The sequence below is a fragment of the Equus caballus genome, chromosome 10 (assembly GCF_041296265.1).
Source record: "Equus caballus isolate H_3958 breed thoroughbred chromosome 10, TB-T2T, whole genome shotgun sequence".
Lineage (NCBI taxonomy): Eukaryota > Metazoa > Chordata > Mammalia > Perissodactyla > Equidae > Equus > Equus caballus.
The window spans coordinates 86178977-86204345 of record NC_091693.1 but is presented as its reverse complement, the minus strand read 5'-3'; the positions used below and the strand labels follow the sequence as shown (position 1 = coordinate 86204345).

The 25369-nt window shown below is 43.4% G+C and overlaps 2 protein-coding genes across 2 annotated transcripts; both read left to right on the top strand.

Moving 5' to 3' along the window:
* Positions 1 to 7211: 7211 nt before the first annotated feature.
* On the top strand, positions 7212 to 8225 carry TAAR5 (trace amine-associated receptor 5). Its single transcript, XM_001503377.2, has one exon. It carries the CDS (start codon positions 7212 to 7214, stop codon positions 8223 to 8225), a length of 1014 nt encoding a protein of 337 aa, XP_001503427.2.
* Positions 8226 to 23817: 15592 nt separating this feature from the next.
* On the top strand, positions 23818 to 24864 carry LOC100073121 (trace amine-associated receptor 9-like). Its single transcript, XM_014735422.3, is given in 1 exon segment — positions 23818 to 24864. A coding segment is annotated over 1 exon segment (1047 nt).
* The last annotated feature ends 505 nt before the right edge of the window (positions 24865 to 25369 follow it).

Here is a 25369-nt window from a genome sequence, read left to right as displayed (position 1 = left end):
ACATTTATAGCTTCTCAGGGTCAGTACTTGTAATTTGATAATTTAAATACAGTATGTACAAGTCCTGAGATGTTTCAGGAACTTACATTATCACAGGATAGTATTTGAAATCAAACTTGGATTTTAAGATGTTTGAGAGAGTATTGGTTTATTCTCTTCTGGTTGCAGTAATTTAATCCTGCAGGAGAAGACTGCCTCTGCCCCTCATCCTGAAGCAATATTCAGAGGCTAAGGTACTCTTTTCTTTTTTTTTTTGTGAGGAAAGTTGGCCCTGAGCTAACATCTTTTGCCAGTCTTTCACTTTTTGCTTGAGGAAGATTGTTGCTGAGCTAACATATGTGCCAATCATCCTCTATTTTGTATGTGGGATGCCACCATAGCATGGCTTGATGAGCAGTGTGTAGATTCATGCCCAGGATTTGAACCTGCGAACTTAACCACTAGGCCACTGGGCTGGTCCCAAGGTACTCCTTCCTTTCGAAGGATCCAAGGAACAGGCTCAGGCATCAGGCCAAGTTAGACCTCATTGCGGGGCCTGATGGGGCAGTAGACCCCCTTATGATGGCAGCAGCATCTTACAATTGGCCTTCATGATGACCCTGCCTTCCTCGTTGGGAACTCAGCAAAGACATCTGGACTGTGAAATCTGAGGGACTGATCAGGAAGTGCAGCCGTCCATTCAGCACACCTCCATTTCCTCATTCGATCCTCAGAATAACATGAAATGTGTTACTGATATCAAGGAGCTGGGGTCTGAGGACATGGGGTGGTCATTTTTGGAGACCAGCACTTCCTTTTGCCCAGCAGGAGCAGAGCTCAACAGAGGAGGAGTGAAGGAGCAGGTGGAGCTTCTGCTGCAGTCATAACCATTCCTGACCTCAATGAAGGACTTCTGTAACTTACAAAGGGTTTCCACAAACATCAGCTCAATCGTTTCTCAAAACAGCTCCACATGCTCTTCCCAGGCTGGTCCAAGGAAAAGTGGACCATCCCATCCTGATTCCTAACCCAGTGCTCTGCTTCCCAGGACTCATCCAGGTTGCACAGAGCAGCCGTTATCTCAGGCGGATGGTGACTGCCAGGGATGCTGTGCTCTCTGCCTGGAAAGACACTCAGTCCAACAAACACTTACTGAGCATTGACTCTGTGTCAGTGCTGTTCTGAGTACTTGTGCTTCAGAGATGAATGAAACTGGGGTCTTGGCCTCAAGGGGTTTATGGTCTAATAGGAGACACTATAGCCACTTGATTACACTGCAGGAAGCTAGGCGAGAACGGAAAAGGAAACTTTAGCCCAGCTTGGGCTTCAGAGAAGACGGCTTGCCTTTTAGGCCAAAGGAAAGTGTCATCAGGTTAAGTAAGGACCAACTTCCAACTGCTTGAAGTGGGCCTCCAAAGTCAGAGCTTGTAGAGGAGTCTGGCACTGTTGCCTCCGGCCAGCTGCTGCCTCAGTGGGTCCTTCCCCAGGAGTTTGGTGGTAGTGTTGGCAGACAGGAGGGAGGCCAGGCTGGAAGCGGGCAGGTACCCTGTCTGTCCATCCCTGAGTCTGCCTGCAAACACCTGCAGAACGATGCTGCACCTGCATTTCTGCTTTCCAGATCTGCCCAAAGTTCCTCTGACTTGGAATCACACCCACAAAGGGATTCTGGAGACGCAGTTCTCAGCTTAGGTTGGCAGAGCACCATTCATCACAGGAAACGAAACAAGCTAAAGAAACTGCAGGGTATTTGTGTGAGAATAGAATCAGGTCAGCCTCACAATGTGGGGAGATGAAGCTGCAAGGGTGTCAGGAGGGCACTGGGAGCACCTTGAGTGCCCGGTTACGAGGCTTGATTTCTCCATCAGGTGAGAGGGAGGCACTGAAACAGACTGCAATCTCCAATACTAGATTGGAACCGTCTCCTCCCTGCCAAATGATAATGTTTTGGTTTTAATAGTCATATGAATGAAGAGATGCAAATTAAGCAAATCCAGTCTAAATATAATGATTAATATAATACTACCTCTCCTGGATTATTGCTGAGCTAGAAAGTGGCTTCATATAACCTGTGTTAGCTGCTTCAGTCTCTCATCACACACTAATAAAAATGATCCATGTGGGCTCTGGAATGGCCTTTGGGATGACAGACAGGGCTTGTTTAGAGGAAGGAGAATGGAAGAAAAGATGTAGGAAGAGGAACTGGCACCCCTGGACGGTCCTCCTAGTGGTCTCACTTCAGGACACATTGTGGGATCCACTTCATGGACACAGCCCAGACTGGCCCTGAAGTCTGTGCTGAACAGGAAACGCTTACTTTTTAATCTCCGTTATTTTAGAGATAACAGTGAATGCAAACGATATTTGAACCTCCAGTTCTCAGGACAAATAACTTCTTGTGTTTGCCCTTTGCTCCTCAGTCCATCAGCTCAAAACCATGCTTTCAAAACCCAATCTTGCTTCTTCTCACTGATCCCTCCTCCTGTTCTTGCCCAATTAACAAGGACCTGTGGTAATCAGCAGAAGCTACTTGTGGACAACAGGGAACGAAATTGTTGTGAAGATGGAAAGGCAGTTTTTCAAGATTTGCATCCTTTTGAGGTATAACATAATAGAGAGGGCTGGGTTGGGGAGCAGGACAGACTCAGGTCCCAGCTGGACCAGTTACTCAGTGAGAGACCTTGGGCGACCACTTTAGCTTCACTTCCTAATCTGTGAGACAAGAACAGTAATCCCTGCTCTGTCGCTGTGCGGATCAATGGGTTTTGTAAACAAGAAACATTCAATAAATTCTTATCATTATTAATTTTTTCTTTTAAAGATTTTTAAAAGCCATTTCTTTAATAGGAGAGAGTTTTTCACAGATTCTTTTAAGGGTGGAACAAAAATTGTAAATATCTGGTAGTTTTTCTAAAATAGGCAACAAGTGATTAACTAATAGATCTTTCAAATGAGAGTTTCATTAAAATTTATTTTTATTTCCATTCAGCAAGTATGCCAAGAGCTTTTTTTTTTTTTAAGAAATATTAGCCCTGAGCTAGCATCCATGCCCATCTTCCTCTACTTTACATATGGGGCGCCTACCACAGCATGGCTTGATGAGTGGTGTGTAAGTCCAAACCTAGGATCCAAAATGGCTAACACTGGGCCATGGAAACAGAACTTAACTGCCACGCCACCGGGCTGGTCCCTGCTAATAGATTTTATCACATTTAAATGTTATTTACATTTCTAATTGGAAACGTAAAATCTCTGTGAATGATTGCAAAGACTGATATGGAGAAATTGAGAACTATACTGGCCTAATTGTTCTCAAAGGCAGGCAAAGACTGTCCATAGACAGCAGGCTAGAACAAGGAGTTTCCAATCCTGTGGTGGGTGTGCCAGTGTGAGCGTTTGCTAAAAACACTTCCACCCAGCTTCATAAGTTCAGGTTATCGTAATTAATGCAGAGTCTTATTATAATTGATTAATGTTGGGGGAAATATGAAAACCAATTTGGTTTCTAAAATTCGATAGTGGCATTTCTGGTCATAAATGATAGTAAAGTAATAATCCTTAATATCGTATGAAATCCTTATGAAAAATACAATTTGCCCAAACATACAATGGTGTGTTCAAACTTAGGAGGAGCTGTGATATTTGGATATCACATGACTCCATTTTGGGCCTGTTGTTCCTTTCTTTAACAGGTTGTAGTGGTAAATAAGGCACAGTCTCTCATCCCATGAAGGTGATGCTTAGTGGGGACACAGGAAGTAAAGGGGAAACCACAGGCCAGTGGCTCCAGAGCTGCCATAAAAGAAGGAAATACAGAGTGTTAAAGATGGGTGTGGGTGGAACACATGACCGAGTCTTTGGAGAGCGGAGAGGAATCACTCGCAGGAAAGCACAGTGCAGGCTCTACAAGGTGCACTGGGGAGACTCGCGGGAGATGAAATGTTCCTGTATTCATGATGTTTATCAGCACACTAAACACATGGATTCCTCAAGAGCCATTTAAAAAGCAACATGAAAAAAGAAATTTACAAAATAAGGAAATATCCAAAATAGGGTACGTCAAGTCAGAGAGAATACAAAATAAAAGAGATAGGAGAAATGAACTGATATTGTGTCCACTGTGTTCCAGATGAGCAGTATGAGTTATTTTATTTAATCTTCTTAACGCTTCCTATAGCGTCGAGGCTAGAACCCCTGTTCCTCCAAGAGGTTGGGCAAGCTTTCCAAGGATCACAAGCTTGCAGACCAGGTCTGTCCTCTGTACAGCCCGTGCTCGTTGCCTTGTCCACTGCAGAGCAGCGTCTCCCTCTTCATCTACATGGAATTGATCTTGACTGGATGGCAGAGGTGCTACTAAAAGCAGAAGTCTTGTCCTCCCTAAACAGATCAGGAATTGCTGCTTTATTTGTTTCTTTAAGAGAATTGCTTTTACTATTCTTTGTGTTAAAAAAAAAATCCTCATTCTCTCTGCCCTTAGTCATCAATGGTGGTTGCTGTTTCAGATTGCAAATGTGGACAGAGGTGATTCTTAGTTAGGAGCTGACTGCCTGCCTGTCCCACACACCGCGGAGGAGATGTGGTTCCTGCAGGGACTTCAGGTAGATTTTTCCTTTTGTAGAATATCTCCCAGTAGCCGTTCTCTCTGCTTGACCAACACTTACAACTTATTGTGAGGGCGCCTGACACTGCTCTTCACCTGGAAGGCATTACCATTCCTGTCTTGCAGCCGAGCCTGGGAGTTTCAGTGTTGTGGAGTAGCAAGACAAACTGTTAGAATAGAATCCTAAATCTCAACAACACTTTTGACGACCTGATTAATATTTCACTTACCCTTATTTCCCATTTCTAAAATATACAACCGCTTTCGGGAAAGCTGTGGAAATGGAGCATTAATGGATCCCGATGTAAACAATAAAATGTAGAAGATCCAAATCCAGTTACTTTTGCTGCTACTTGTTATGTAAGTGGAATGTATTTCTAAAAGTCAGTGGGAGAGGAGATAAGAGCCCTAACTTGGGAAGGTTAACAGAGGATCTGGACTAGAGATCCATTCACACTCTTGTCTGCCCAACTTGGCTTTCTCTGTGACAGCAACGGTTCTTACCACCTTGTGAATTTTAGCTCATTAATCTTCATGACAAAATTGTGGTGTGGGTATTGTATTATATCAATTAACAGATGAGAAAACTGGGCACAGAGGGTTAGGTAAGCTCTGACACAGAGATCACCCAACTGGAAACAGTCTTCATAAAATTCTCCATCTCCAAATATATTTGTGATTGAACATTGCAATTCAGGTTTGATCTAATATATCCCAGAACCAAAAATCCTTTCTGAGAGTTTCATTCTTCAGGGCTTATTCCAGCTGTAAGACATTTGTTCCTATTTTTTACAGATTCTCGATCAGATTAGCTTTAGAGCCCTGGAACTCCCTGGCTGACTGCACGTGGATTATGACTTGTAAAATAAGGGGTGTCCTGGTATGTGGTCATGCAGGATCCTTCCTGGTCTGATTGAGTTCAGAAATCTATTTCTACCCACGTGGGCTTCATACAAGAAGGCAGGTTTGCACCAGTCTCCACTGGGTTTAGCCTGGGCTCTTTGGAGGAGGTGGAGGTGCTTGGCAACCTTTTTCATTTTTTTTGACCTTCCCACCTTTTCCCACAGGCCCTGCCACCTTTAGATTTCTGTCATTTGCAGCATCGGTTTCACTTATATTGTGGAAAAATTTCCCCAAGGCCACAAAAAGGCATTCCAACTTCTGGAGACTTGGTATCAAGAATCAGAGAAAGCAGACTATGATTGAATGTGTTATTTTCCTCAGTAACATCCATGTGAGGTACAGAAATGAGTCTACTTGTAGATGCTCTCACAAGTGGGGAGATGAAGGGAGGAAGACAATAAGTGATGGTTAGGAAGTGGAGGAACAAGAATCTAACTCTCCTGTGTCCAGGTGAACTGTTTCATCTACTGTGATTCCTTTAACTAGCACACCATGAGGAATCTAATGCAGGGGCCACAAACCAAAGGGCTGATGATCGATTAATCTCAACTATTTCTCATGTTGAGAGAAATGTACACAAATTATCCTAAGGCAGCAGGGATATATGGAACTCACTAAAAACAGAACTTAAAAAGATTATTTAAATCCAGTGTCTTTGATTTTCATCTCTAATTAATTGGCAGGATAAATGATCCTGTACTGAGAAGGAGCCTTAAATTACTAAGACTTGTGAACAGTGCGAATTAGGTCCCTTGGCGCTCCTTCAGCACTCATCTGCATGACATGCACCTGGAGGAGTAGTTTCTATCTGGAGTATAAAATCATTAACTGATGGCACATCTGTCATCTTTGCTGATGGAACAGGATTCTACATACCTATGTCCACCTGTGCCAAGAAGGACTTCTTAAGAAGTGATTCTGATTCTTCTGTCTGTAAGTCGCCTAGAAATCTTGAGTTTAATTTATTCAAACTCATTTAAAATTTCATAGACTAGTGTTCAGACAGATAAACTACTTTTTCCTAACAGATAGTTCTTACAAGATGTATAAACACTGGGTGTTATCTTTAGAAATTGTGCTGCAGGCGAAACTGAAATAGGGCAGTTCTCTATTCTTTTAATTATGTGTGTGCCTAATTCTTTGCTTGGGAAGAGTTGACATATAATTAAAAAGCTTAATCTGCTGATTTCATTGTCAAGTTATTTAAACCTTGAGGGGACAAGCCAGAAGTTACTCCTTTCCCAGGCAATGATTTGTTGACTAGAATTAATTCTTCACTTGGTTAGACCCATAATTTAAATCTCACTTTACATTCGACAACAGGTAACTTATCCAAAGGGAGCAGATAATCTCTCAATAATTGCATGCTACCTACTGTGACATAGCCAGCTTTTTCTTTGAGGAAACATTTAACTTACATCCTTCTTCTCTTTCTTAAGGATCTTGTCTTCACTCGTTTCAAAAGTGCTAGAAAGGAGCACTGTTTGTCCTGGTTTCAGACAAAACAGGAGTAGCAGAAGGAACTCTCATGAGACCTGGAATCCCGCACTGCATTTGACTCTCAGGTGCCTTTGATTCAGTTCCAGGGAGATCGTAGCCGGTTCCAAACCGCCCTTCAGTTCCTCCTCTAGGTCTCACTTCCTAATCATTTAGCAGATAAAGAAAAAAAAAATTTTTTTTTTTGATGGAACAGATGGCTGGTTCCCAGAGAGAGGAAGAGTAGAAACCATAGATGAGCACTGTCCTTGACCGAGGTGCTGAAGGACACCCCGCGGCGTTCTGCTACCAGGGGAATGGGTCTTGCCCCAGGAGGGTCCATCCACTGGGCATCCAGTTGGTGATCTACCTGGCTTGTGCAGCAGGCATGCTGATTACAGTCCTAGGAAATTTGTTTGTGGTGCTTGCTGTGGCCTACTTCAAGGCACTTCACACTCCCACCAACCTCTTGTTGCTTTCTCTGGCCCTGGCTGACCTGTTGCTGGGTCTGCTGGTGCTGCCCTTCAGCATCATTCGCTCCGTGGAGAGCTGCTGGTTCTTCGGAGACTTCCTCTGCCGCCTGCATACCTATCTGGACACCCTTTTCTGCCTCACCTCCATCTTCCATCTCTGTTTCATTTCCATTGACCGCCACTGTGCCATCTGTGAGCCTCTGCTCTACCCCTCCAAGTTCACAGTCAGAGTGGCCCTCAGGTACATCCTGGCAGGGTGGGGGGTGCCAGCAGCTTACACTGCCTTATTCCTCTACACAGATGTGGTCGAGAGAGGGCTCAGCCAGTGGCTGGAAGAGACGCCTTGTGTGGGCAGTTGCCAGCTGCTGTTCAACAAGTTTTGGGGCTGGTTAAACTTCCCTATGTTCTTTTTCCCCTGCCTCATCATGATCAGCTTGTATGTGAAGATCTTCATGGTTGCTACCAGGCAAGTTCAGCAGATCAACATCTTGAGCAGAAGCCTGGCTGGGGCTCTTAAACGTGAAAGAAAAGCTGCCAAGACCCTGGGCATCGCCGTGGGCATATACCTCTTGTGCTGGCTTCCCTTCACCATTGACACGATGGTTGACAGCCTCCTTAACTTTATCACACCACCACTGGTCTTCGATGTCTTTATCTGGTTTGCTTACTTCAACTCAGCCTGCAACCCCATCATCTATGTCTTTTCCTACCGGTGGTTCAGGAAGGCACTCAAACTCTTCCTGAGTCGGGAGATCTTCACACCGCGGACACCCACTACTGATTTGTACCAAGAATGACTCTTTGAACTGGATGCAAGCAATGGGTAGGGCCTTTCAGAAAGCACGAGTGATGATGTGGCAGGGGGCTGTAGGGTGTCATGGGTCTGTGGGCATGCTTCCAGGGCAGCATGCTTTAAGTGGAGATGAAAAACAACTTCCTAATTTGGAAAGAGAAACAGCACTGCCTTCATTCAATGTTTCTATTGTAGAACGTAGGAAAAGGAGAGAGTGAAGTCATCTGAATATTTATTGGATAAGTCAAAACTCTGTAAATGTTTGGCTCCTCATTCATTACTTCCTTGAGACAACTAAGATACAGAGATGGAGGGAAAAGGGCACTGAGGTCAGGATTTCTGAGTTCTTGTCCCAGGTGTGCCACCTGGCAGGGCCAGGTCAGACTCTGGAGATATTTGGATGCCCCCTCCCCTCTTCACTGCTTCCTCACCTAGAAAATAGGGAGTTGGTGCTGGTTGTTCTCTAGGGTGTTCTTAAGCTCAAATATTGTATAAACTGACTAGGGAAACATTGTTTGAATCCTAATTTCATATCACTGTTTATAATCATGGCAACTCTTTGGAGTGTCTCCTTTTCAAAATATTCCTTTGGAATATTCCTTTGTCTCCTTGGAACTGCACTGCTAAAAAAGTTTGTAAGCCATTGTCCATTTCAACGATCGCTGAGTAAATGTATTACATTCTTAATGGAATGTTTTCTTCCTTTTCCTTAGCAATTGCAACTTGAAAATATGTGGAATATGTTGTAAAATGATAACAATTCATGTCTCATCATTTTAATATTTCCTCCTTCCTTTCATCAGACAAGTTAGTCCTACCATCTTTCCAGGGACACTAGTATATAATGTTTTTGGACAAAAAAGTACCTATGTCACCTGCTTGCTCAGAACTGAACCAAATGTTTCTCAGGAGCTGTTACTTGTAAAGCTATGGACACCCTTTATGTGCATCTTGCTTCTGTCTTCTTCCTCAGTCTTTTCCTACAGGGCTCTAGCCACTCGATTTCCACATTTCTTTCTGAGCTTTTCTCAGATTAATAATTGTTCTTCAGGAAAACTTATTTATGAATTAATTTGAGGTCTCTGGAGTACAGATGTATAGGTAGATGTAGATATAGATACAGATACAGACATAGATATTCCATCTCAATAAATAAAGCTGTGGTAAATCTCACTTTCTGCCCACAACCCTGCAGGGCGGACACTATCTACCTTGTGCCCCAGATGAGGCTCACAGAGGTTTGCTACTTTACTCTCTGCTTGCTTGAAACCCTAAGCCACCTACTACATCTCCGAGATAATAGAGGAGACTGGACAGCGAATAAACCTGTGAGTGGGACTAAAATGCAACTCAGATAGGAGAGTTCAGGTGCTAGAGAAGCAGAGAAGCTCTGGAACACAAGTGTCATGGCCCAACGTTACATCATCAGTGACCCGGGGTGGAGTGAGAATAGGAATCACACCTGGGGGGGTGCCTCAAGGGGAGCCCAAGCCGATGGTTTAACTTGTGAGCTCCTGGCCCAGGACTTGAAGCCCAGCTCCTTCAGCCTCTTTGATAGGAGGACAGGATGTAAGGAGCAAAAGTGTTGATCCAGAAAATCTGTTTAGGCCCTTGGACAAATGAAAACCCATGTTCAATGATATTTCCCCCAAGGAATGAGTGGACTGTCCATGGTAACATGGAACTTCACTGTTCAGAAATAACAACCTTTACTCTCTCTCTCCTGCCGAGTGAGAATTAACTAAAGGCACGAGTTCTTAATTTTTTCTGCCATGAGCTCCTCTGGCACTTTGGTAATGACCACGGAGCCTGGCTCAGAATAAGACTTCATTTATTTATCTATTTATTTTAAAGATAGGCACCTGAGCTAACAACTGCTGAGAATCTTTCTTTTTTTCTTCTTCTCCGCAAATCCCCCCAGTACGTAGTTGTATTTCTAGCTGTGAGTGCCTGTGGTTGTGCTATGTGGGACGCTGCCTCAGCACGGCCTGATGAGTGGTGCCATGTCTGTGCCCAGGATCCGAATCGGCAAAACCCTGGGCCGTTGATGCAGAGTGAGTGAACTCAACCACTCCACCACGGGGCGGGCCCCAGGATAAGACTTTAAAGTGGATAAATTTTTTTAGAAAAATGGAGACTTCTAAAGGAATACAATTATGCTGATATACAATTATCAAAATATCTTTTAAATAACCAAGTTTGTAATATAATCATATGTGTGTTTTTTTAAGAAAGCATTGAGTAACCAGATCTGAGGCAGGTGCAATAGCTTCTGTAATGTCAGAGTAGCGATGAGCACAGATGAAATCTCACCATATCTGCAACAACCAGCCTGCAACACAAAATACTGATTTCTCCCGGTGACAAAAATCACAGGCAGTGCTGATTTTACTGTGGTTTTTGCCTACATTCAAAATGGAAGGAAATGCTAAATTTCAAGGTGAGATTAGTGAATATAAAGACATAATATTTTATAAGTTCGTGGACACCCTGGCTAAGGAATCTCCTCTAACTGTGAACAGCAGGCCACTCCTTGGAGCATGATGGCTCTGTGCTCGAAGGTGGCAGAGGGCGGGGCAAGCAGACCTCACCCTGACTGCCCATAGCCCGCAGCCTGTGACACGCTCATCTCCACCAAGAGCGTTCCCCTGGGAAATAGCTCAAAGAGCACAATCGTTTCTGGATGCTTTTGACCTAGCTTAGAATTATTTTATCTTTTTTAAAACTTCCTGTTCCACAAAACGTATCAGTGTGGTTTCAAATTCCAGAACAGATCTTTCTTGTTTTTTATGAACCTATTATTTTTTCTCCAAACATCTCCCAACTGAATTATATTGTTTTCTTAAAACTTACTCAAACCAGGTTGCAGCTCACCCCAGCTGGCAGCATGTATGAATATATAATACACCTGAATATATATGAGTATATGTCTATGAGTATAAATATGTGACCTATATGCCATTTTATGGACAAGGGTTTTGAGCAGGGCAATTTCCATAGCAAGAAGTGACACTATAGTAGCGCATGAAGTGTGTGAGAGAATCAGGCCCCCTCTCTTACACGGAGTCTCACAGTTTGCAGAGCCTTTCTCTGGAACTCAGGTGGCTGCAAAGGTGGAACTGTGGGGAAGGCGTTGATAATCAAAGAGAGGGGATGCACACCCCCGGTCCTGGCCCTTGGAACCTGTCACGTGATGCCACTGAGATTTTTGTCTTCTATGCTTCCCATCTCTGCTTTATGCTCCTTTCTCACTGTAGTATGCCCTGCTCCCTACTCCACTGGAAGGAGCAAATGTCCCAGACCTTTGATGTTGGGCTCAGCCATGTAACTTGTTTTGGTCAATGCAATATGGGCCAATGTGGCCCTCGCCATGTTCAAACAGAGGCTTAAATGTAATTGCGTGGTCCAGCCGGCTCTTGAATGTCTGCCCTCTGCCACGAGAACAGATTGTGTCTATAGGCCCTGCCCCTTCAGCCTGGGCCCCAGAATGAGAAGACAAAGAGCAGACCCGTGGCTGACCTGCGGTTGAGAGCAGAGCTGCTGACGGCCTGCAGTCCTGGTGTGACATGAGCCAAAAGCAAAAGCTTGTTGTTGTAAGCCTCTGAAGGTTTACTATGCTGGAAAATTGTCTAATGCCCACACAGAGTTCCCGCCACTCTCTTCATGCTGCGCTCATTCTGTCCCACTCTTAACTCGAGATTGACGTACCTGCCAGTCTTGAAAGTGACCTTTCTCTCTTTCCACATTTGACCTCAGCTAAGTGTCTTCCAAGCTCTAACACCAGTCATCTTGGAATCGTTTGGAGTCACAGGGAAGCTTTCCTAAAAACAAGTATTTGTCCTGCATACCAACTTCAGTTCTTCCTGCTCAGGAGAGCTGAGACTCCCCCGTGGGGGTGGGTCCTGAGCAGAAAGCCCGGATTGTTCCGAGGGCCTTACTTATGCCGCTGAAGGTCCGAAGTGTGTAACCCTGACCCACCTCTCTCGGGGCGGAGGTTCAGAAGACTGCAGCATCACTTCAAACGCTTCAAATCCGGTGCTTTATTCAGCCTCTCAACCGACGTTTCTTGAGAACCTGCTACGTGGAGAGTGTGATGCTAAACTCCGTTGGATCCAAAGTTCCTGAAATGTCATCATTGCCCTCAAAAAACTACGAGCTCCATGGCACAAAAATGCCTACAAATAAGAACAACTAAGGCAGAATAAAAATTAATTCCCAATGAATTTACAACCAAGATCCACCAAACACAGAAGAGGGAGCCACCACTTATTTCTGGAGGGATCAGTATTCAAAGGCAAGGGTAAAGGTCAGAAGGGCCTCACCAGATTGAGGTTTGACCCTCCCTGCCCTGTCATCCTGGTCATTATTTACCTCCCAAGCCTCAGTTTCCCACCTGTACAATGGAGGTGATAATCCCTGTGCCCCAGTGCAGTGAAGAACAGGGGAGATGACCTCGTAAATAGAGTGATTGTCACAGCGCCTGACACCTGGGCAGCGCTCTATAAGTCGTCACAGGCACAAAGAGGAAGTGGCATCTGAGCTGAGCTTTAAAGACGTGCAGCTTCTCAGCAGGAAGAAAAGGGAAGGAGGCGCATTCTAAGCAGAAGGAGCCGTATAAAATCAATAACTACTATTTAAAGACATCTGTCTTTAGTGAGCTTGAATACTTAGAAAATCTTGACAAAGGGACAGGTTTCAGCTGGGCTAAGAATGTCGTCCTAGGTCCCTAAGGTAGCAGGGAGCAGAGCTGAGAGCTGAGCCACCTCTGCCCTCCCACAGTGCCGACGCCTCTTCCAGGAGCGACATCTGAAGGCTCCTCCGGGTCGGGTCCGTTAGGACACGGTTAATGTGTACAGAGCCAGGTAATTCAGTGTGCTTGAGGCTATATAGACAGCATGTCCTTTCACTTTTTTATTGTTCTTTTTAAAAATAAGTTCTTTGCAATCATAAAAATAATATCATTCATTATAGAAAATTTGGAAAATACCAAGAAGCACAGAAAAGGAAAAAAAAACCTAACTCATGCTTTCTAGGGAAAACTGGTGTTAACGTTTTATATATACTTGTAGTCTTTTCACTCAAAGTGTAGTACTTTGAAATAGAGTATTGTGACTTATCTGTCAATATTTATTTTGTTCTGGGTTCATGGTAATTCGTGAATCTGATATCCCTGTTCTTGATATCCAGAGAGGGTGGTGCTGAAGGCCCGACAGGGATTCCAGAAGTCTCACCATGTCAGGGATGGAAGCTGGGCAGACTTTACCGCCATCCCAGCTGAAGGAGGGCCTGCAGCAAAGGCACTGTGTTAATTTCCTATTGCTGCAGGAACAATTCACCACAAACCTAGTGGTTTTAAAATGGAACAAGTTTATGATCACACGGTTCCAGAGGTCAGAGTCTGAAACGGGTTTTCTAGGGTTGAAATTGAGATGTCAGCAGTGCTGTGTTTCTTCTAAAGCTCAAGGTGGGCACCCATTCCGTATCTTTTCCAGCTCTGGAGGCTGCCCACATTCCTGGGCTTGTGGCGCATCACTCTGCCCTCCGCCTCCTTCGTCACATCTCCTCTGACGGATTCTCCTGCCTCTCTCTTTCCCTCATGAGGACCCTGTGATTACACCGAGCCCATGGAGATAATCCCGGAGAATCTCCCCTTCTCCAGATCACATCAGCAAATTCCCCTTTGTCATGCAAGGTAACATGTTCACAGTTTCTGGGAAGTATGGCAAGGACATTTTGGGGGCTATTTTTGTGCCAACCACAGGCACTTAAGATTCCCTTCTCTTCTGTTTAACCCAAGACCTTATGGTTTCACCATCAGCAACATTAAAGGCTGTGCTGAGGCCACATTCCCAGATGCCTGTGACTGAACAATGACGGAATTTCCTTGACCTTTAGCTACATATTTTCAATTCTAGATCGAAACAATGTGGGTTTAGCTTGAAAGCACAGCACACCTAGTAACCAGCACTAAAGAGATTAGAATCCGAGCAGGGAGGTGTTTCAGTGGTGGAGGGTGTAAGCCCATTTCCTGGATAACCCCGCCTCAGGACCAATGGGTGCTGAGATGACAATTCTAGAGGGTTTGTTCTCGTTCAACACAGTTTAGTAATGGGGCTTCATTTCACTGGTTCGCCCCTCCCCAAAAGCAGTCCAGGGACTATTTCTGTGTGTTCCTTTATTGTAGGGAAAGGCTTTGGGAGGTGAATACTCCCCAGGGCCTACCACTGTTCTTTTCTGTGGATCCAGGTAGCTCCTGTTCTATTCCTCTGTGGTGTTGGCCACCGGGGCCTCTGACATGTGTTTCTACTCCTACCACAGCCCTGTCTGCTCTCCTTCTCTGCCCCAGTTCTCAGACTGCCCCACTTCCTACTGAGTGAGACACCCCGCACAGGGCGGCAGCTCACAGCTCACCATAGGTCCTCCGGTTCCTCATTTCTAGCCTTTGATGGTGGCTTTTGCCTGTTTATATATTAAACTCTTAAGGGATAGAAGAATTCTCTGTACAACTCCACTGTCTGTTATATTCTGATCCTTCTAGATTTTCCTGAACCCATTCCTTCCAGGCCCTCCCTGACCTTTCACCCATCCTCTTTCAGGTGAATTATCTGCCTGCTTGGAGCACATTCTCCATCATTTCTTCCTCTTAGGATAATTTTTTTCTCCTCTTTTAGTTTTGCTTTGTTTTTTTTTTTGTTTGTTTCCGTCTTAACTGTGATGATTAAGGCCGTGATTTTCAGCCCACAAGTCAGCTTCATTATCTTTCAAGGGAGTTGGGTTATCATCTCAATGGGCTCCCCAAAGCTCGCCTTGGCATCCAGAACGCTCACTGTGGGCACACAGAAAAGGCCTCCGTGTTACTCCCGTGCACCTTGTATTACAATTTCTAGAACTGCGAGAACTTTACAGGCCATTGATTGGAGTCCTGTCATTTCACACTGGGGCTATCAAAGTGAACTCATTTGTCCAAAGTCCCGCAAACTGTGAGTGACAGAGCCAGAACTCAGGACCCAGATTTCTAAGGTCCACAGTCACCTCAGGCTGCTTCAACGGAGGGTAACACAGCAGGTGAAACAGGACCTTTATAGCGAGATGGACCTGGCTCTCAGTCCCAGTCTGCCCTCCCCAGCACTGTGTTCTGGGCCTGCTGCCTGACCTGTCCAGGTTTCCACAGCCTCCCCGGTAAGAAGGCAATGTGGTCAACGTTTAGACGTTTCTCTGAAAATGATTAACAAGCAAAGATAATGTTTAATTGTGATGAAAATAAACTCATGAATAGTTCAGCTCTCAAATATTTTCCCATAAGCTCTTTAGAAAGATTTCTTTATTTTAGAGAGATAGTCTTTTGAGACAATATTCCATGGTCTTTACTGATTGAGTCCTGAGGGTGACAAGCCTTGCTGAACACCGAAAGTTCAATGGTTCAAGGGCACCTTCAACAGTAGTCTTTAGACTGGGCCGACTTAGCTGTGGTATTCCTTCAAAGAAAAGGCATTTATGTGCATTCTCCCAACGCTGGGGCACGGACTTCTATTGTATTTATCCTCTCATTTATTCACTCAACTGACTAAAACAAAACAATGCAGGAACAAAGAAACAAAACAACAGCAACTCCTGCCTGCTTTACTCCCAGTGGAACTTAAGGAGCTCACATGGCATTGGGAGAGACAGACAGACAAAGTGCAAGTCAATAAACAGACGCGATTAAAACAAGTTCTGATAAGTTCAACTAAGGTAGGTAAACCAAAGGATAAAACAGAGACACTGACATTAGCTGACAGGGCGATTTTTCTGCGTTGGGGATGTCAAAGCTGAGGCCTGAGGATGATGAGGAGCCGGCTCTAGGCGCCCTCCAAACCTCTGCAGAGTCAGTTTTGGGTGGGGGCACAGTCACCATCTCCCTTTCTCTGGCTTCCTAAGTTCCTCCGTGTCTCTCAGCTCAGTCAGGCACAGGATGGCACACGAGTCTGACACAGCAGGAGGGTCTCAGCGCAGACCTCTGGCTTCTGTGACATTCTTCCGCTGGCCCCTCTTCATTTCCCCCAGCTACTCCTCCAGCGCGTTCTACCAACACTGCCTTCCTTGTCACTCTCACCGTGTGGTCCTTCTGCTGTAGATCTGCCCTTGCCTTTCTGACTTACTCTCAGCTGGAACTTGTTGCTCGCCCTGCAGGCTCTTTCTGGTCACTACTCCAGCAGATTCTTCCAAGCTCCAAGTGAGCCCCCAGGGCCAAGCTGCAGGTTGCACACTGCACCAGAGCGGGGACAGACCAATTCTCTGCGAGCAGTTTCTCTTTGATATGACCCAAATGTCTGCTTAATCCCTTCCCTATGTCACCTTTTCTCATCTGGAGGAAATGAGAAAGCAGTGACAAGAAGGTTGCTTGGGTCCCACAAAATCCAAGGAAAGAAAAAGGTGGTGGATGGCACAAAGCAGTAGTCTGCAGTCATATTGTCCTTGAATTGTTTGCTCTTTCAGCTAGTTACTATGATCTTTTTCAACATATCATTTGAACGATTTTAATTTATTTGTTTGTGTTTAAAGTTTTATCTTTCATTGCATCCTTTCTGAATATGACTAATTGGATTAGCAGATATGTGGGTGGTAATTTGGGAAAAATTCCATATCCAGAAAGGAAGGCAATCTAGACTGAAGAATAAGTGTGTGGGATAGAGCTGAGCACAGGGCCTGGCTGTGTGATCCTCGATAACTGAGGAAATTCACAAAAGGAAAGAATGAACAAGATGAACAAACAGGGCAACTGACCCAAGAAAGAACACAAATAATGTAGTGAACATAAGACATCAGTAAACAATTCTTACTGGTCATCACAGAGAGATTCAAGTGTGAGTTGCAAAGATAGGACAAGTCTAGGCTGCAATAATAAAGTTACAATCAAGGCACCAGAGAAAGTGCTTTGAAATTTAACCTGTGACCACCATCCTTCTGTTTATTACTGGGTAAGAGCCAACAGATCTGACTCCTTCATATGAAACAGCTCCAGATTTTGGACATAATCACAAGGCTGCTGTGAAGGCTCTGCAGAGTGAACACAAGCAAACAGATTTTGGTGGGAAGAACATGCTGAGAGGAAGGGAGGTGTGCAAAATGTAGGTTCCCATTTTCATGGTGTTTAGTCTAGGGCCAAGTTTAGCATGACACTTGCGTTATGAGGGGAACTTGTGGGAAAACACAATCTTTCTGGCCTGGAGAAGCAGAAAACTGGATCCAGGGTAACTGTGGCCATTGGGGAAAGTGTGGGAATCTCAGAAAGGAAAGAGCCAGACTCGGGGATCCCTAAATTCTGTCTGCCTTCAGCTCTGGTTGATGCCTGAAGGACATATGTGTCAAACAGATGAAAACATCTTAGGCAAAGACAATACCTCTGAATTAAGAGAAGCTACCACTCAAGAAATAGAGATTACTAAAGCAAAATGGATAATACTCATCAGAGAAAATGACAGAATTTGGAATCTCCACAACTTAATATTCATAATGTCCAGAAGGCAATTCAAAATTATCCAACATACAGAGAGCCAGGGAGAGACAGCCTTGATGGCCTAGCAGTTAAAGTTCAGTACATTCCACTTCGGAGGTCCAGGTTTGGTTTCCGGGCATGGAACTACACCGCTCGTCTATCAGTAGCCATGCTGTGGAGACGGCTCACACAGAAGAACCAGAAGAACTTACAACTATAGACAACTATGTCCTGGGGCTTGTGTGTGTGTGGGGGGGTGGTGGTGAAGGGGTGCAGCAGAATGGATGGAGGAAAAAAGGAGGATGACTGGCAACAGATGTTAGCTTAGGGAGACTTTTCCCCTAAAAAAAGAGAGAGAGAGAGAGAAGAGCCAGAGAAATGGGACACATTCTCAAGAAAAAAGAAAATCAGTTGAGACCAACCCTGAGATGACAAACATGAGCTAGGTGATAAGGATTTTAAAGCAGTTGCCAATAACTATCCTCAATGTAGTAGAACAAAATATCCCAGCAATAGATAAAACATGGAATCTCAGCAGAGAATTGAAAGCAATAAAAACAGAAAGTGAAAATTCTAGAACTCAAAAAAATATAATATTTGAAATAAAATATTGCTATATGGACTTAGCCAAATGAAAGTTACAGATAATGAAGTTGAAGCTAAAGATAGCTCCTTAGAAATGATCCAATATTAAGAACAGTTTGGGGAAAAAAGATTGAAAAACAAGAACATAGCCTCAGAGAATAGTTAGATAACATCCAATGGTTTCACCTTGTGTAATTGCAGCCCTAGGAAGAAAGGAGAAAGATTATAGAGCAGAAAATAATGAGAAAAAATAATGGCCAAGTGTTTCTCCCCGTGCCACATTTAGGATTTCTGAATTTCTACAAGTTAAGGCTCTGAGTAATTAAGTATCTTATCACACAGGAGACAGAGCTATGATTTCACTATGAGTTTCCCTAGATTTGAGGTCGATGCTCTTAATTACCCCACTATTCTGCCTTAATAATAGGTGTGTATTAAATAAACAAGTAAAAGAAACTCCGAAAAGCAAAACAATATAATCAATGGTATTTTCAGTGCAAGGAATCAAGTCTTACAAGACAAAAAATCACCTAAATCAAGTTTGTGTGATGAAATTGAACTCTTGAAATTAGATCAAAGTGCTATGATAGGTTTATTTTATTTTATCCCTTTAGTGTAGACCTAACCTGTCCAATACATAGCAACTAGCCACATTTTAACTTAAATTAGTTAACAGTAAACTTAAAAATCAGTTTCCCACTCCCACTGACCACATTTCAAGTGTTCAATAAGCACATGAGGCTGGTGGCTATCGTATTGAACAGCACAGATTATAGGATGTTTCTTTCCTCACAGAAAGTTTTATTGGATAGCTCTGTTCTAGAATACTTGTGATTCAGTGAACTTTCTCTTTTCCCAGAGCCCTGAATCAACAAGGACACCACATTTTGTTTCCTCTGCTCTGAATCTTAAAAAATTGTCTAAGAATATTACAGAGAATCATTAAGATTTTTAAGCAAATGTTAAAAAAGAAGTTTAATAGCACAGACCCAACACTCGGCAGATGATTTCCTTGGTGACCCTCCTCTTAGGGTCGCACTGTGTTCTACTGCTGACCTCCCACTGCTCTGTGTCCTCGGCTGCCTGACACACTCCTGACTTTTCGGACCCTTCCGTTGTACCAGGACCATCGCCAGTCCCCCCTTCACTCATTCCAGTGCTCCGTGCCAGGCAAGAATGGATTGACTACGGGTATAATATGATACGAGATATGAGAAATATCTACAACTTCTCACAGTTAAAAGACACTTTCCAGAGAGCTCTTAAAGATGAACTTTGGCTAAGAATTTCCAGCCTCGTGGAAAGTCAAAGAGTGCTTAAAGGAGCTGTTCGTCACATCTTGCCAGGGAGGACTGGTGGTATTCCTACGTCTATGCTCTTCCCAATTAATCGCTTACGTCTAGAGAAAATAATTCTGTTGCATTGATTAAACGCTAATTCAAAATTTTTTTCTTAAATATAAATGTACCAGATAGTACCAAGTCCCATTTTTAAATTTCACTAGACCAGGGTTCTTGGATTCTACCATATCCTGCTTTTCTTTGTGTTAAATAATTCATGCGGAGATGTTATTAGGGCAGAAATAGGTTTAGCAACTATTCTGACTTGTCAAATGGTCTCAGAGAGTGGGCTGGTTTGGGGTGGGGATGTGATAGGCAGATGTAAGTATCTTTGCAGATGTTCAATGGATAGCCCTGCTTAAAGGTGGACTGCCACAGTTTTTGTAATGTTTTTCTTTCTTCTTCCCCCCAAAGCCCCCCAGTGCATAGTTGTATATTCTAGCTCTGCTATGTATGATGCCACCTCAGCAAGGCTTGATGAGTGGTGCTAGGTCCAAGCCCAGCAACCAAACCAGTGAAACCCTGGGCTGCCGAAGTGGAGCGTGTGAACTTAACCACTTGGCCACGGGACCGGCCCCAGTGTTTGTAATCTTGATGACTAGAAGTATTTGGAGACCAGAAGCAAACATTGGCTTAAAATGCAGAACTCGTTTCCTGTCTCAGGAACCAGAGAATCAATGCATCTTTGGGGCAAATGGGTCTTCATTTTTGAGGGAAAATAAGTAGAACAACAACTATAATTAGCCACTCAGATATACTGTCATCTTATGTTCTGTTATTCCCAGAGAAATCCTGAAGTCACCAGATATACAAATGTAGACAGTAAGTGTCATGCTTTGGGAGTGTAAATGGTAGCATCACGTTAAATAGGCCTGCATCAGGAGACCGTTTGCACTGGGAGCCACGATGGAGGGGGAAGGGAGAGGTTGATGGGGCTGGGAACCTGACCTGCTGCTGTGGAGACAGTTCATTCAGCTGACGGGGTGGGGTTTGAGAGGGGCTTGCACAGATGATGAGCGGAAATGGACACACGAAAGCTCCAATTTTTATTCTTTGCATTTTATTATTTTTTTAATTGCAGTAACATTGGATTATAACAATATATACCTTTCAGACATACATTGTAATATATTTCGAATTCTGTGTAAATTAAATTACTTCTTGTAAAATATTGGGTCTCTCTTTCCATATTCATCTCTGTGTGAGTATAATTTTTTTCCGAACCGTCTGAGAATACATTGAATACATCATGGCCCTTTAGCCCTACATATTTCACTAATTTAACATCATACTACACTTTGACCAACTGCCATTTTGTCAACTGACCCAGGAATATATTCTATTCCAGGATCACATAGTTCTTTTAGTTGTTTAGCCCTTTAGTCTCATTTCGTCAGTCTTTTAAGACACAGACATTTTTGAAGAATATAGTCTTCCCTTCTCCCACTGTTTAAAAACATAGTGTTTCTCAACTTGGCTTTGTCTGACCTTTCTTCATGATGAGACCCCGGTTATGCCTTCCTGACTGGACCACTATCCACATCATCTTGTGTGCTTCTCAGGGTACTTACCTGGAGGCACCCTTGGCCAGCGGCTGCTGAGGGTGATGTTAATTGCAATCACCTGGTAAGGTCTTGTTTGATTTCTCCACTCTAGAGCTGCTAGTTTTTCTGCTGCAATTAATAAGCAATCTCTGGGAGATGATGCTTTAAACCACACAAATACCCGGTTATCATCAAAATTCCCCTCCTTTCCCACTAGATTTAGCATCAATTGACGATTCTTGCTTGAATCAATATTAATGTGATGGTTCCAAAATTATGATGTTCCAACTCAAGCACTCTGTCCATGTGTATCAGTCTGCCCTTAGGATTCTACTGGAAGGAAGAGCCCTCCTTTATCTGTCTGTTTGTCTATCTATCACATATTTATCTACCTACCTATGATCTATCATCTATCTATCGATCGATCTATCTTGCTATCATCTTCCATCTATCAATATCTATCATTAATATGGCCTCATGAATTCCCTTTCTTTTCAATGGCTTATAATTTTTCACTCTCCCTAATTATTCTGGCACTCAAATTGCCCCTAATTTGACCAGTGGGAATCCGCTCATGTTGGCAACAATGTTCTTATGAAATGCTCCAAAATTTTTTTAATCTCTTCCTTCATTTCTGATATAAAAATATGTTCCAGTTTCTTTCTGTACCTTCCCCGTCCCATCGCCTGGATGAACCATTTCTTTGAGAAGCCCTAGACCCCTTTACTGGTGAAGAGCATTAAGCACCAAGGTGTGGGTCTCAGGGGTGCTCATTACCGACAAGTGTCTTTGCTTCTCGGGAAGGGCACGTTTTTAGACATCCATAAGACTGAAGGCTGCTCTTTTAGGGCCAGAGTATGAAGACCCGAGGAAGGGGTCACTCTCCTTTTGACAACAGCAGCATTACTTGGGCACCAGTGGAGTGGGGAGTTCTAAAGCTTAAGGAGACAGCATCCGTTACGCAGACACTCAGACTCTCAGGTGGGGCACCATCTTCGGTGGCAATGGTGCAATTCCTTTAGCCAGCTTGAGAGTAACGCAAGAGATGTGGTGGAATTTATGAGGAGAGCTGGGGCAGAAGAAGAAAATATGAGCAGGTATCAAACGGTGATTTTATTGGGGAGACTGATGTGTGAGCACATGGATGCTCCCATCTGGGACATTCCAGGAGTAACTGGGAGACATTTACAAAGAGGAGACTTAAGTTTATGCCATCCAACCAGGGAGGGCTTAAGGAAGTATACACTGGGAAGCAAAATAAAAAATGAATTGATTTAAAACTTGCAGAATAGTGAAGCTTGCAAATACCACAGGTGTATACACACACCCCACACATACACAAACCTTTAAAATTCATAGACTAGGGAAGACTATTACCTGGAGAGTACAGACATATCAATAAAGGATTTACACGTGCACGCACAAAGCTTTTTCTAGGATCCTGCACTTTCAGCAGAGGCCAGATGTGTGGTGCGCGATAAATGGCAATAAAAGTAGTCCAGTCTGTAGTTGAAAGATTAAGATTTAGGTCCAAGGTTGCATCTTTTTCATGCTTAAATGAAGTAAAGATTAATTATTCACTATTCTTTGGTGAACTCTGTGAACCATCTTAAGATTGTATGCCTCAGTATAAAAAAAAAACTCAAGCACCTACAGAAGCCAATTTGATCCCTGTTTGAACCTTGGATGACTTGGCAGGAATCATTTCCTTCCAGAAACGTGGTTAATCGAGAAACTCCCCTCCAGACCATCCCAGGTGTCGCCTACTCCTCTGAGGGAGTTTTAAAACTAGACCATTTTTTAAGGATGGGAAGATAAGGGGCTCGGTGAGTTGCTGCTTATTCTAATCCATCTTATTGATTTTAGACAACTCAAACTGGCCATTAGCGTGGAATATACGTACACGCTGATTATATTAGCATCAATTTGACAACAATAGTTCTTCAAATCACCCCAAGCTGTCCAAACCTGGAATGAATATAAAAAGAAAAAACAGAAACTCCGAAAAGATCCGCAATATAAGAAATATGCTCCCCAATTAAGTTTCTCAAGCTATTATAAATAAATGTTTCCTCGGTCTTCACACTCTATACTATAGGGATTTTTGAGGTTATAATTTGAAGGAGATGTAATTTATTTCTTCCTTCTTGAAAAAAATGAGGTACAGTTTGTCACTGCTGTCGAAGCAGCTGCTCAAGGGAGAGTACTTGGTACATAAAGCTCAGTCTTAGGTGGCCTAATTAGTTCTCGACTTGGGTGGTTACAGGTGAGGTTTCAGAAGGTAAAGAAACACAAAAAAGGAATTTTCTAACGATTAGCCAATTACATTCTATAACATATATAATGATAATATAAATGATTGGACTAAGTGTATTGCCAGCCATTTATTTGGTACTAAATTTGACTATAATTTTAATGGTTTTCTGCCACAAGTTCCCACTCTAAATATATTAAAAACTTGGGAATCCTTTTTGGAAAGACCAAGGTGTTATAAGTTTATGCCAAAAAATAAAAGGTAGAAAATTTCCTAACTTTCATTTTAACCAGAGATTTTTTTCTCTTCCAGAAACCTTTGAAATCGCCATCTCTTTCTTGTTTTGAATTGCCGCCATAGGGAATTTGAGAATTTTAAAATAATCAATCAAGAAGGCGATGGCGGACACTTTCTCCCAAGCTGCAGCTGTGGAGCTCTGCTACGAGAACGTGAATGGATCCTGCGTGAAAACCCCTTACTCGCCAGGGCCCCGAGCAGTTCTGTACGCCGTCCTCGGTGTGGGGGCCCTGCTGGCCGTGCTGGGAAACTTACTGGTCATTATTGCCATCCTCCACTTCAAATAGCTGCACACACCTACCAACTTCCTGATCGCGTCCCTGGCCTGCGCTGACTTCTTGGTGGGGGTGACAGTGATGCCCTTCAGCGCCGTGAGGTCTGTGGAGAGCTGCTGGTACTTTGGGGAGAGCTACTGTACGTTTCACACGTGCTTTGATACTTCCTTCTGCTTTGCTTCTTTGTTTCACTTATGCTGCATCTCTGTCGATAGATACATTGCTGTTACTGAGCCTCTGACCTATCCAGCCAGGTTTACTGTCTCCGTGTCGGGAATATGCATTATTCTCTCTTGGTTCTGTTCGCTCACATACAGCTTCTCTGTCTTTTACACGGGGGCCAATGGAGAAGGCATCGAGGAGCTAGTAGCTGCTCTCACCTGTGTAGGGGGCTGTCAGGCTCCACTGAATCAAAACTGGGTGCTCCTGTGTTTCCTTCTCTTCTTTACGCCCACCGTTGCCATGGTGCTTATATATGGTAAGATATTTTTGGTGGCTAAACATCAGGCTAGGAAGATAGAAAGTGCAGCCAGCCAAGCTCAGTCGTCTTCCGAGAGTTACAAGGAAAGAGTCGCAAAGAGAGAGAGAAAAGCTGCTAAGACGTTGGGTATTGCTATGGCAGCGTTTCTTGTCTCTTGGCTACCGTACATTATTGATGCCATGATTGATGCTTATATGAACTTTATAACTCCTCCCTATGTTTATGAGATTTTAGTGTGGTGTGTTTATTATAATTCTGCTATGAACCCCTTGATATATGCTTTCTTTTACCCGTGGTTTCGGAAGGCAGTAAAACTTATTGTAACTGGCAAAGTCTTAAGGAGTGATTCATCAATTATTAATCTGTTTTCTGAGGAAGCAGATATAGATTGAGAAGATTACTGCAGGGATTTCAAAACCAACGTGGAATGAAGGTCAAGCTCAACATTGACCACTTGGCTCTAGAGGGTCAAGTGTCATCATTTGCCAACTCGGAGGATGTTTGATCTGAAGCATTGGTCGTCTACATCTATGTTGGCTTTTTTTTTTTCGAATTTAGTGAGTGATAAATAAGATTTGCTGATTATTTCCCATTTAGTATTCTTCTATGTTTTTTTGATTCTCTACCTTTTTCTCTGAAATTTCTCCTTGTTTCTTCAAATAATTTTAAGTTTTGTAGTTTCTTCTGTATTTGTTACCAATATTCAGTTGTTCAAAATACACAGAGGGGGAAAAAAGCTCCTGTGTAACTTGTAAGTTAGATTCTTTGGGGACAAAAATCCTCTTTAAGGTATGTTTTGTTTGAGAGGTAAGTACAAGATCATAAATTCTTGCAACTTTTTTTAATCTAAAGGACTTTATAGAGAGCTGCCATGTGGAACTTCCCTCATGTTGTAGA